This window comes from Lolium perenne, chromosome 6 (genome assembly GCF_019359855.2).
Source record: "Lolium perenne isolate Kyuss_39 chromosome 6, Kyuss_2.0, whole genome shotgun sequence".
NCBI classification, from domain to species: domain Eukaryota; kingdom Viridiplantae; phylum Streptophyta; class Magnoliopsida; order Poales; family Poaceae; genus Lolium; species Lolium perenne.
Genome location: NC_067249.2, coordinates 133,030,767 through 133,042,336, shown reverse-complemented (window position 1 = coordinate 133,042,336; position 11,570 = coordinate 133,030,767). Strand labels below are relative to the sequence as shown.

Here is an 11,570-nt window from a genome sequence, read left to right as displayed (position 1 = left end):
GAAATATGACAAACAAAAAATTTGAATTGGTGTGTCGGCCATTTGTTGGGCTATTTGGAGGACTAGAAATGATATTATCTTTAACAAGAAAATTGGAACTAATTTTTTGCAGGTTATCCGGCGAGCTGGTCATTCAATCCAGCAATGGGTTTTCCTTCTCCCGGTGGAGCAGCGGGAGGGTATGGTTATTGGATGCAACCGGATGCAAGTGGTTGCTCAGGACATCCCTACCACACTACTACCTCCATCATTGCAAGATGAAGATGAAGCTGCTGTGAAGTTCAAGTCCAATGAAGTTAGGATTGGACCTATTACAAGGGCTCGTGTGAAGCTACTTAAACAACAGGTGAACTTATTCCTAAACGATACTTTGATTGATGAGAACTTTATACTACCTAAGTCCTGTTACTTATGTATGATCAGGTATGAAGAGGGAGCAAACATCGCACAAGGAGGAGAGGATCAGCTGGACGTGAAGATGGACGTGAAGCTGGACATGCAGCTGGACATGAAGACACCCCATGGACGCGCGAGGGAGGAGCGGGAGTCATGCGCGAGAGGAGATATCACACTCCAGGCCAGCCCAACATCCGGTTAGACCGGCCGCCACGCCGGCGCGCCCGGTCCTTGGCCCGATCCAACCGGGCGGCACGCCGGATCCACCCCGGCGCCAACCAGACGATACGCTCATGCCAACCGGGAGGTGTACTGCAGGACAATTCCCGCACCCGGTCTGCACTCGGCGCCAGGCCCGGTATGAACCGGACTGGCCCAGTCCCAGGCCCGGTCGACCGGCCCCAGACCGGCCGAGTCCGAGTCTGTCTCGACCAGATCCCGACCCGGGTCGGTTATTTTTGTATCTTTTCGACCCCTGGTCATCCTGAACGCCTATATAAGTGCCCATGGCGCCCCCATAATAGCTTTAGACCACGTTTAAGATAAACCCTAGTTCATAGTTGTTTGCTACGCAAAACTATTGATACCAACTCTCCAATTCGCATCGATCTGTAGTTTTATGCTACTTAAAGTTTGTGTGATCTGCTGTTCCATTGGAGATTAGAAGATTGCAATTTACCGCTTCGTGGTCGGCGGCTACGTGCGCAAGTGTGTGGAGTTGCGAATATCTTGCAGGGTTGAGAGCTGTTGCATTGGCGACAGAAATCAATTGAGAGACTTCATCGGCGCCATACAAGTTATCCTCCTCGTATCATCGATTCCATCTGATGTGTTCTTCGCGTGTTCATCACCACCCTGTCGCTTACTGAGAAGATCGGGCAACCCCTTATCATGCCCCCAATAGCCATTTTATCAGTTGTGGAAAAAAAAACATAGCCCAACAACGTTGCTATATACGGTGCCCCATTCTTTTGTCCCATTGAGATGTGGGCCTCTATGTGTGCGTCGTTTGTTGGGCACGTGTGTGATGGGTGCATGTGCTTGTGGTTGTGGCACATATGAGTGTAAATATGTGGGATGGATGTGTGTGCGTGTGTTGAGTGTATGCGCATGTGTGTTGTGTGCATGTTATCGTTGTGTGTTCATATGCGTGTTGGTGTTGGGAAAATATAGCAATCCAGTTTCAGAAATGCTGGCAAAGTAGTTTTTTTTGTTTGCATTTCTGAACTCCCCCTCCCCTCTTGCCGTACCATTTTCAGTTTTTTCTACTTCCTCTACCTCATGATAGATGTCTTAACTTAGCCAAATTTAAACAAAGTCCATACATGTTTTCATAGGAAGGAGGGAGTGTTAGCAATGTTGTTGCAAATGATGTTAGATGAAGAGAACGTGCATTGAGAGTTCGAGACCAGCCTAAACTAGCAATCCCGGTGCCAGCTCGATTTGCCCACAACCGGTTCATGCTCTTGCATCTTGATGCTTGCATTTGCAAGGCAGCTGGAACGTACAAGTGTCAACTCTGGATTCAAAAGACCAGCGTGTGGGATCGCTGATAACCACCCATTTGGCACAGTAGGTAGAAGCCATGGCGCCACGCCATCACCAGTTTCCCCGGCTCGCCGCGGTGGGCCCAGCAGGCACAAATTTCGTGCGACACTCTCATTCCCATAATGGGCCCACCAGACCAATGACCCCAGAGGCCCGATCAGCGATCACCATGCCGCATTCCGTACGGCTGGGAACGAACGACAGCCGCCGCTCACTGTCCAGGCGGGCCCACAAACCTGGACAGTGGCATTAACCCCACGCGCACAGCAGAGCAGAGCACGACGACACTTGACACTCGTCGTCGCTACCTGTGACGCACTCATTACTGCTGCTCTTCACATTCTCCTCTTCCTCCACGAAACCAAGACCGCCTCCGGAGCTCCGGCGGAACCCTAGCGCGGCTCCGCGATGCCCCTGTGGTGGCCCGGCCGGAAGTGCAGGTCCAAGTCCAAGCCCAAGCACAGCGCGGCGTTGGCCTCCGCGGCCTCCTCGCCGCCGCGCAACTCCGTCGACGCCGGCACATCCTCCGCGTACGAGTCCGCCTGCGCCTCCCCCTTGCCGTCCACCCCGCGGGGCGCGGCCAAGCCGCACGGCCTCGACTCGCCGGCGGCGGCGGCGGCGCGGCAGCAGGCCGGCGCCGCCTCGCGATGCGGCGGAGCAAGAGGAGGGACGGAGCTTCGGGCGGAGGGGCATCCGCTCCCGCGGCCGCGGTACAAGTCGGCGCCGCTTCCCCTCGCGTCCTCCCTGGCTGCCGCGTGCGGGGGCTGCGCGTCCGTGTCCAGCGCCAGCTCGTCGGAATCGTTTGATGAGGACGAGGAGGAGGATCGACGAACCTACAGGTAATTGTTTGACTGCCTGATGGTCTTTTACTGATTTTTGTTGTGATTGTTAGCGTAATCGCCACGTTTCCAACCGTGACTGCTACTCAAATTCGATATCATTACTCCGGCCAATTCAGTCGGTCCTGATTGTGCTGGTGAACTGCCTACGATCTACCAGTACTAGGGGTTTTTAGTTGAGTCCCAACTCCAGGCAGTGGCAAGGCCGTTGACCTCTTCCGTGCTTGTTCCGCTTTGTCTGCTCACGACCTTTTATCTTTGTTTACTAGTCGCCCTGGACTTGGGGTCTAAAAGTCCCAAACCGCGTGATGAGTCCTTCAACCATCTTTCATTTCTTTATACTCTCTACATACTAGATTGTCTACTCTATAGTGCCGTCCAATAGGAAACGGTGTCGAGGCGCCAATCATAAGGACAGCATTGTTTAATTAATCGTTGCAACAAATTATGCACTTGAACTTGATTCACTTTATTTTTTGGGTGTGACTATTTGTCCGTCGACTCAGAATTAACTTCATGCTCAGTCCGATGGTGTCATCAAATCTCACTTGTAACTTACAACTATGTTGCAACTCATAACTAGTACGGATCACAATGCAAATTAAATGGTGTAGGACTCGACTAAGCAGGAGGTTAGTTCCTTACTTATTACCTCTTGGTAAATCTGAACACGACAATGCTGTTTTTCCCCCTTCCTTCTACGCTCTGTAACTGTGGAGGATGTTTAATACAGTGTGCTCTTGCCAAATTTGGCCTATGTTGTTCTCTCTCAGCTTCATTTTATTCAGTCCTTGTATATTCTCTGACATTTACTGTTCTTTTTCTGACAAAGCTCTGATATTTACTGTTGGTTGGTGCACTCTGCAGATATACAGATCCAGTTGTGTACTCTAGAGGGAAGACTATGCCGCCTGACGGGCTTAAGGGCATGGTGGAAGGCAAGCAGTTCGCTTCATGCAGTGCTCTTCAGGAGCACCACAAGTTCTTTGAGGTACCTATCAACAATGTGGGGGAAGTTCATCGGCAAAGCTTTGAGCCTTCAACGGGTGAAGCCAGCCGCTCGCTTGGCAGAATGCCCGATGATGCATTCAGTGCAAGAACAGGAAGCCTATCCCCTAGGCCACGAGGACATGCGTTTTCTGCCAGTGATGCAGGTCAGAGAGATTTTGGTTTCAGCCCAAGGTCACCACTGAGAAGGATGGATGAGCTGAGGATGTCACCTCAACCCTTGCCTCTTCCTCCGGTCCCGGCTTCTAGCCTGCCCCTCCCTTCATCCAGCATTGCTTCTACCCAATCCCAATCACAGTGGAAGAAGGGGAAGCTGTTAGGTAGCGGCACATTTGGCCAGGTATACCTTGGATTTAACAGGTATGAAAGTGGAAGTACGATTCAGATTCTTGTCTCCTGAAGTTTCAATATTCATATAAAAGTATAGAATACACTCCCATACTGTGTTTATATTGTGTAGATCATAAATCTATAGTACATCATGCCATTAAGTGCATCCTAGCTATGCAGCTGGGTGTAAAACTCTGATTGCTTGGCACCCTTTATAGGAAAAGATAGTTATAAAATACAGCATGACATTAATGCAGCTCCCACTTGACCATTGTGTCCACTTGCTCTATTTGGCGATCTTTTTAAATCAAAGTAGTGTAATTCTGACATGCATGCATGAATGTTTGATACTGATGTGGACACACTTATTCAACTCGGTAAGCTAGTAAATGGGAAATCATAACTATTAGATTTATATGGTTCTAGTTGTCCAAAACGAAAAGCGGTGTATGTTTCACATTTTAGCATCAGATGCAAGAAAGCCTTAGAACTAACTGTAAAATTACTTCATTCTTGATGCCTCTGTTGTTGGGATCTTCTGATTGATCTTAACTGTGTGTTATGCAGGGAAAGTGGGCAGTTTTGTGCAATCAAGGAGGTTCAAGTTATTTTGGATGATTCAAATTCGAAAGAACGCCTTAGACAGTTGAATCAGGTTAATTTCTCCACCCCAATCTATCCGAAGCAACTGTATTTTTATACCTGTAGCATGCAACCATCCATCTTTGTGAGATCTCGTTCAGCATGTATATTGTCGATTTATTTACTAACTTGTTATATTTTTTTTTGCATTGCCAGGAAGTAGATTTGCTTAGTCAACTCTCACACCAAAACATTGTGCAATACTATGGGAGTAAACTGGTGAGATTCATGTGATAACTCCTTGCAAAAAAGAAAAGAGATTCATGTGATAACTGATACTACCATTTGAGTGCTGCGTAGGCTCAAAATTTATGTGTTTTCACCCTACATGTTCTTGTTATGGGCCCTTTCAGGCATATTTTATTCTGTGTTCTGCATTATCTTTTCGTAATTAGTACTCCCTCAGTCCCTCGGTCCACGAAAGGATGTCCCAACTTTGTCAAAATATGCATGTATCTAAACACTAAAATATGTCTAGCTACATGCATATTTTGTCAAAGTTGAGACATCCTTTTGTGAACGGAGGGAGTACAATGTTATGCCGTGAGAAACTTTCTCTCTCAGAATACTACCTCTGCTACCTTTGGATGTGATAGGTAAACTGTACTAATGGTATAGTAGAGATGAAAGCTTCACCTCAGTTTCTCTTGTATTTTCTATTGTTTCACTACCTCTGTATTATATTAAGTAATTACCATTTTGTATATAAACATACATCTTGAAATACTAATTAGCACTGACATAGTTATGTATTATTCTGGACAGACTGATGAAGCTCTCTCCATCTATCTTGAATATGTTTCTGGCGGTTCAATTCATAAATTACTAAGAGATTATGGTCCTTTTAGGGAACCTGTGATCCGTAACTATACTCGGCAGATCCTTTCTGGACTTGCCTATTTGCATGGAAGGAATACCGTGCACAGGTACTGTAGTGTAAACTATCCTATTCCGTTTATTGTTTCTTGGTCAGAATTGAATACAAAGCTAATTTCATAATGTGCTTGGCAGAGATATAAAAGGAGCAAACATACTTGTCGGCCCTACTGGCGATATCAAACTTGCTGACTTCGGCGTGGCTAAACATGTATGCGGTTTCTCTTATTTTTTTACAATGTTTTGTGCATATGTGCAGAAGGGTCATTAGAAAACTCATTCGCACATCCACTCAAGTAGTAATCTTGTCTCCTTGGCCAGTCAACCAAGCAACTCAGGGGATTATCTTTGAATCTCTCACATATACTGGGGTTTGGACATAAACACTTGCATCATAAGGTTGATAATAGGGAAATAGTCAAAAGTATGTTTTGTGCTTTCTTTTTCATTTCTTTCTACACACTTCAGATAATCTCCTTAATATAGGGGCTGGAAATATATATGATTAAAACAAAATATGTTTGAACATAAACACTTGTGTCATAAGGTTGAGAGTAGTCAAAGAATGTTTCGCAAGGTTCAGGAAAGCGGAAAGCGTAATCGGTGCGGTGGCCTTCTGCTTAGAGCTTATGCATTTAGTGCGTGCTTAAGCGGTGCTAAAGCGTTCTTGACTTAGTCAACGGCAGGACCAAAAACTAGCGAAAATCAGGAATTTCAGGCCAAAGAACAAGTATTATTTGAACAGAACAGTGGAATAAAGATAGCTTACCGAATCAGATCAGTACACAACAACACAAGTACACACTAGATCGTATCATACAATCAGAGATCAATTGTTCATACTTTCAGTTTTAGTTTTAGTCCAGGGTAACGATTCAGAATTCAGGAATCATATCATATTAGGTATATCACAGAATTCAGAATTCGGAAATCAGATCAATACACAACAAGTTCACAACATAAATTCAGAAATCATAGTAGGTGTATCACCAATCAGAATTCAGAAATCATACTAGGAAAAAGGAATATCACAAGATTGGGTGCGCTAAACCCCGCGCTCAATTTCCCATGGGCCCAAAAGTTACCGTGTCCCAACAATTTCCCATGGGCCCAAAAGTTACCGTGTCCCGACAATTTCCCATGGGCCCAAAAGTTACCGCACATAACTCTTCGGGATTGCTTTTTCAACTCTCTTGCGTGCCTAATCAAGATTTTTAAAAAAGCGTAATGATTAATCGCGCCTAGCGCTTAATTAGCCGCTTTGGCCCTAATCGATGTGGTACCCCTCAGCTTCACGCTTCATCGCGCTTAAGCGACCGCTTTTTTCCGCATTCCCGAACCTTGATGTTTCGTGCTTTCTGCTGTCATGATTTTGCACAAACTCCAGAAAAATTCTCAATTTTGGGGCTCACAATGTATTCCAAAGAAAAAAACATGTTGTGATGTTTATTGATATCATTTCCTGCAATCGACAAAGAAAATTTTCTATAGTTTTGTTTCCTTCTCCATCTCACTTTCTTGCTTATGATGAAACTTGAAACAGATAACTTCTTTTGCTGAGATACGATCTTTCAGAGGAAGCCCATACTGGATGGCTCCGGAGGTATGCTATTTTGCAGTTATGCCATTTGAAGAAAATTTGCGTACGATTTAAACTTCTAACAAAATTTTCTCCCAAATTTACTGCAAAATCTGCAGGTCGTAATGAATAACAAAGGGTACAGTCTTGCGGTTGATATCTGGAGCCTTGGTTGTACAATTATTGAAATGGCAACTGGTAGACATCCTTGGCATCCGTATGAAGATGTATGCTTTCAGTTCATCTTATATTTTGATGACACTTTTCTGTTTGCTTGGATCTGCCATTTCGCTCTTTGTAGTTGAAATAACTGCATTCTATGCCTTTTTTATTCTGATAGTGGAGCAACAATCATCTTCTCTGATCCTTGGTTTTGCAGGTGCCTGCGTTATTTAAGATTGCAAATAGTAAAGATGCACCAGAAATTCCACTAAGTATTTCGAAAGAAGGGAACGATTTCCTGAGTTTGTGTTTGATGCGTGATCCAGCACAGCGCCCCTCTGCAACACAGTTACTGGGTCACCCTTTTGTTCATGACCATCAAGCAATAAGAGCGGAAAAATGCAGAGCAACCCCGTTGAGTAATGGACTATCTACCCCTGTGGAGGCAAAGCATAAAAAGGCGAGTTCTTCTTTCTACAAGCTTTCTTCCCATTTTAGTGTTCGTTTTCCAAAGATTCTTAACATTTCCAGATATTGTGTTCTGCCCTTTCCAAGCACCAGTAAAATAAATAGAAGCTTGCTTTTTAATTCTAGTATGGAAATGAAATCTTGTGACACACGTTTGTTAGTAACAGTGCAGCAATTGGTTAGTTGGTTACGAATCAAACTGTCAATATTCTTTAGATAATTGTGCCTTTTGGTTTTGAAAGAATATTGAGCACCTCTTTTCTAGATTCTGCCATTACTCACTCTACATCATTCTCTAAGATGGTTGGTCATATGTGCTGATTATGTTTGCCCTTCCTCGAATTTGGTTCAGTCAAACAGAGAATCTTTAAAAAAGAGAGGCATTACCCCTCTACAGGATATTGGTGGACTGCGTGCGAGAGATTTCGCTGGATTTGCCACAGCTTATCCTTCGCCTCGCAATGCCTCCAGGTACAGTAACCTACATTAGTGACTGCTCTTTTCAATCTATGCTGGTATCCAAGCATCTCGACTGACAACCATCATCTTCATATACCAGTCCTATTGCTGCGAGAGCAAACATGTCTCTGCCGGTGTCCCCGTGCTCAAGCCCGTTGCGGCAGTTCAAGCAATCAAACTGGAGTTGCCTGCCTTCCCCACCACACCCAGTGGATTACACGCAGAACCAGATGAGACTAAGCACGGCGGTTCCAGATCCTTGGCTCGACATTGGCCAGTTGAGACCACCGAGCCCATATGGCTCACCCAGGAGATACTGAGTCTGATCTGTAGGTTCTATGACAGTATTTAGACATTTGAGACCAAGGGTAGGGAACAGAGATGTTTTGGTCGACAAAATCTGTTGTAACTATGACTATTCTGATCTGATATCTGATGCGCTTGTAGACTATTGACATTGGGGACTCTGCAGAATTTGTAAACAGTCATTGTATAGCAATATACTAATTTAGAAGCACAGATAACCTTCAATGATGTGATTTTGATGTACCGAGGATTTTTGAAGGTTGTAGAGACGGCATGCCTGCAAAAACCAGCCAGTTCATTTTTCCGTGTCGGCATATTGCTACGAGAAGATATATAGTACCGCATATTCCTGTTTACCAACAAAAGCCCCAACAACATTGCACTTGGGTAACCAACTAAATGATGCGTTTGAGCCCCATGGCAGGCAGGCTGTTAGCTTCTTTTGCCGCCGAGGTTTTTGCATCATCCCAAATGAAAATGTAAAAGGTCGTTAAAAAAAACAGAACATGTAAAAAGGAAAAAAGTGTAAATTGCGGTGAGGGTGGATCGAACACCCGACCTTCAGATCTTCAGTCTGACGCTCTCCCAACTGAGCTATCCCCGCTGTTCTGACAATTTCGCTAGTTCAAAGTATACATTCTCTTGTAATTTTTTTTTTCCTTTTTACATGTTCTGTTTTTTTTAACGACCTTTTACATTTTCATTTGGGATGATGCAAAAACCTCGGCGGCAAAAGAAGCTAACAGCCTGCCTGCCATGGGGCTCAAACGCATCATTTAGTTCAAAGTATACATTCTCTTGTAAAAAGGAAACAAAAAATGCGTGCCTTTGCGGTGAGGGTGGATCGAACACCCGACCTTCAGATCTTCAGTCTGACGCTCTCCCAACTGAGCTATCCCCGCTTTTTGCTAATTTAAACGATACAACTATATATTACATAAACTACGGCTACGAAAGTTCTAAATCAATCTATTCCCACCTGTTTAATAGTAGAAGGGTCTTTGTTCACCTGATTCATTTTATTGCTTCCTATCACCGCCAACAAGAGAAAATTGCATAATCATCCGTCCTTGAATTAGTATATGTTTATATTTTTAATTTATTTTTTAATTTTTTTTGACCACCTGTAACGTAAAAATAGCAACATATATGCTACAAATTAGTATATTATGGAACTACATGTCAAAATGAATCTAGTAATAATAATTCAGCGTCACAAATGCATCTAATCCCTCCATCCATAAAACGATGTCATGAACGGAGGGAAAAAATCTATGAAGTTCATAAAATTTAATAAAGTTTAACCATAGGCAAAGCTATATTAATTACCACTTCGTCGATTATTTATCTGGAGAAACTTTGGGACCATAAACAATCAAGAACTTGAAAACAAAGTGTGCATTGCCCCGTTGTTATATTAATTACCACTTTGTCTATTTCTATGTCCTATTGAGAATTAGACATACGGTACACTTTCAGATGGTCTAGAAATGGTACTCCACTTCTAGACTATTGAGTTACCAGAATTAGACATACGGTACACTTACAGGAAGTAGGATTTTTGGCAAAGTCTTTCTGGTGGTGAATCACTTTCTGTGGATTCGTGCATACTTTGTGTGAAACACATACTTTTCAAGTATATTTTATTCCCAAATATTTTAGAAAAAGAAATGCACGGGCATGACGGGTGTACAAATCAGAACATGATGAAGAGTTTGCATCCACCAACCGGCTCGCTAAAAAAAATGCACGGGCATGACGGGTGTACAAATCAGAACATGATGAAGAGTTTACACCCACCAACCGGCTAGGAAGTGAGCCTAGCTCAACTGGCTGGGGGAGTGGATGTACAAACCCAGCACCTGAGTTCAAATCCTCACGGATGCGAATTAAGGTTCCTATTTATACATAAGGTCCAGGCTGGTCCTGGTACTCATGCAATTTATGTGCATCCCTGGTTGGTGCAGAGGCCGGGAAGTGAAATTCTCCCCATTTTTAAGATAGAGTTCATTCATCGATATCAATACGGGGTGTGCGAGGACGAAGATGGCCAGGTGGAAGTGACGCCGGAGCAGGACTGGGCTTCCATGCGATATGGATGCCATACTCCATCGCCGGCGAGTGGTAGGGATCTGGCTAAGAGCTCGACGTCACTAGCGAGGCGGGCGCTCAAGAGGGTACAGCGGCAGCAGGCGCAGCGGCTCGCGGCTACGGCGGCGATCGAGCTCAACGAAGGTATGGTTTCTCCTTCTTCTCGGCCGTTGGGCAGATCGTCCTCAAAGATTAAGGTTCGGCCGGTGTTGGAGCCATCTGTTTTCCATGATGAGAGCTTGCACGGATGGAGCGTCGTTCACCGGCGGCGTTGGCTGCCGGCGATCGGCAAGAAAAGGCATGATCCGTTAACTTCGCTAAATTCAAATCGTGATTGCTCGGGCTAGCAAAAACCGTGGGCCGATGACAAGGTGCAGGGGGCTCGTCGGGGCCCATTGCCAATTGTACATCGTGCCTTACAGGTTGCCAGGAGGCACACACACATCGAATCATGGTATCAACGGGTCGAGGTGGGGGGAGTCGTCGCTGGACGTTCCTTTCACAAATTTTTAGGGTTTACGTGGAAGCGTCTGGAGACTGGGGCGCCGGCGGCTTTGCAGCGTTCCCAACCTTCCGAGATGAGCGGTGATGGCGGCCAGAATTTCAACCCAGGTCGTGGCTCTTTCAACCACGGCTGTGGTGGGTTCCAGCCGCGAGGTGGTGGTGCGGGGCGTGGCGCCTTCGCTGCGCGCGGACGCCAAGGATTGCGAGGCCGGGGAGGATATGGTGCTGGACCTGGATATGGCTTCGGTGGAGGCCGGGCGGGTCAGGCTGCTAGCATGAACTCCCATGACCGTAACTATGGGCGTGGCGATGCTGGTGGAGCAGCCGGCAGGACCGGTGGACATGGTGTCCAGGAAGAGAAT

The 11,570-nt window shown here is 45.3% G+C and overlaps 1 protein-coding gene and 2 non-coding genes across 4 annotated transcripts; 1 reads left to right on the top strand and 2 right to left on the bottom strand.

Annotated features, from left to right (window-relative positions):
• The first annotated feature begins 2,225 nt into the window (after positions 1-2,225).
• LOC127334499 (mitogen-activated protein kinase kinase kinase 3) lies at positions 2,226-8,856 on the top strand. Of its 2 annotated transcripts, XM_051360964.2 has the most exons (12): positions 2,226-2,538; positions 2,581-2,783; positions 3,651-4,151; positions 4,689-4,776; positions 4,920-4,982; positions 5,529-5,689; positions 5,775-5,850; positions 7,183-7,242; positions 7,338-7,445; positions 7,598-7,840; positions 8,201-8,319; positions 8,408-8,856. In XM_051360964.2, the coding sequence occupies exons 1-12, from the start codon at positions 2,353-2,355 to the stop codon at positions 8,625-8,627; spliced, it is 2,028 nt and encodes a 675-aa protein (XP_051216924.1). In that variant the 5' UTR covers positions 2,226-2,352; the 3' UTR covers positions 8,628-8,856. The 2 variants fall into 2 exon arrangements, with proteins under 2 accessions (XP_051216924.1, XP_051216923.1); XM_051360963.2 differs by having other exon boundaries at positions 2,226-2,783.
• A 288-nt stretch (positions 8,857-9,144) lies between these two features.
• On the bottom strand, positions 9,145-9,217 carry TRNAF-GAA (transfer RNA phenylalanine (anticodon GAA)). Its single transcript has one exon. It is a non-coding gene; the product is annotated as a tRNA-Phe (tRNA).
• Positions 9,218-9,442: 225 nt separating this feature from the next.
• On the bottom strand, positions 9,443-9,515 carry TRNAF-GAA (transfer RNA phenylalanine (anticodon GAA)). Its single transcript has one exon. It is a non-coding gene; the product is annotated as a tRNA-Phe (tRNA).
• Positions 9,516-11,570: the final 2,055 nt, after the last annotated feature.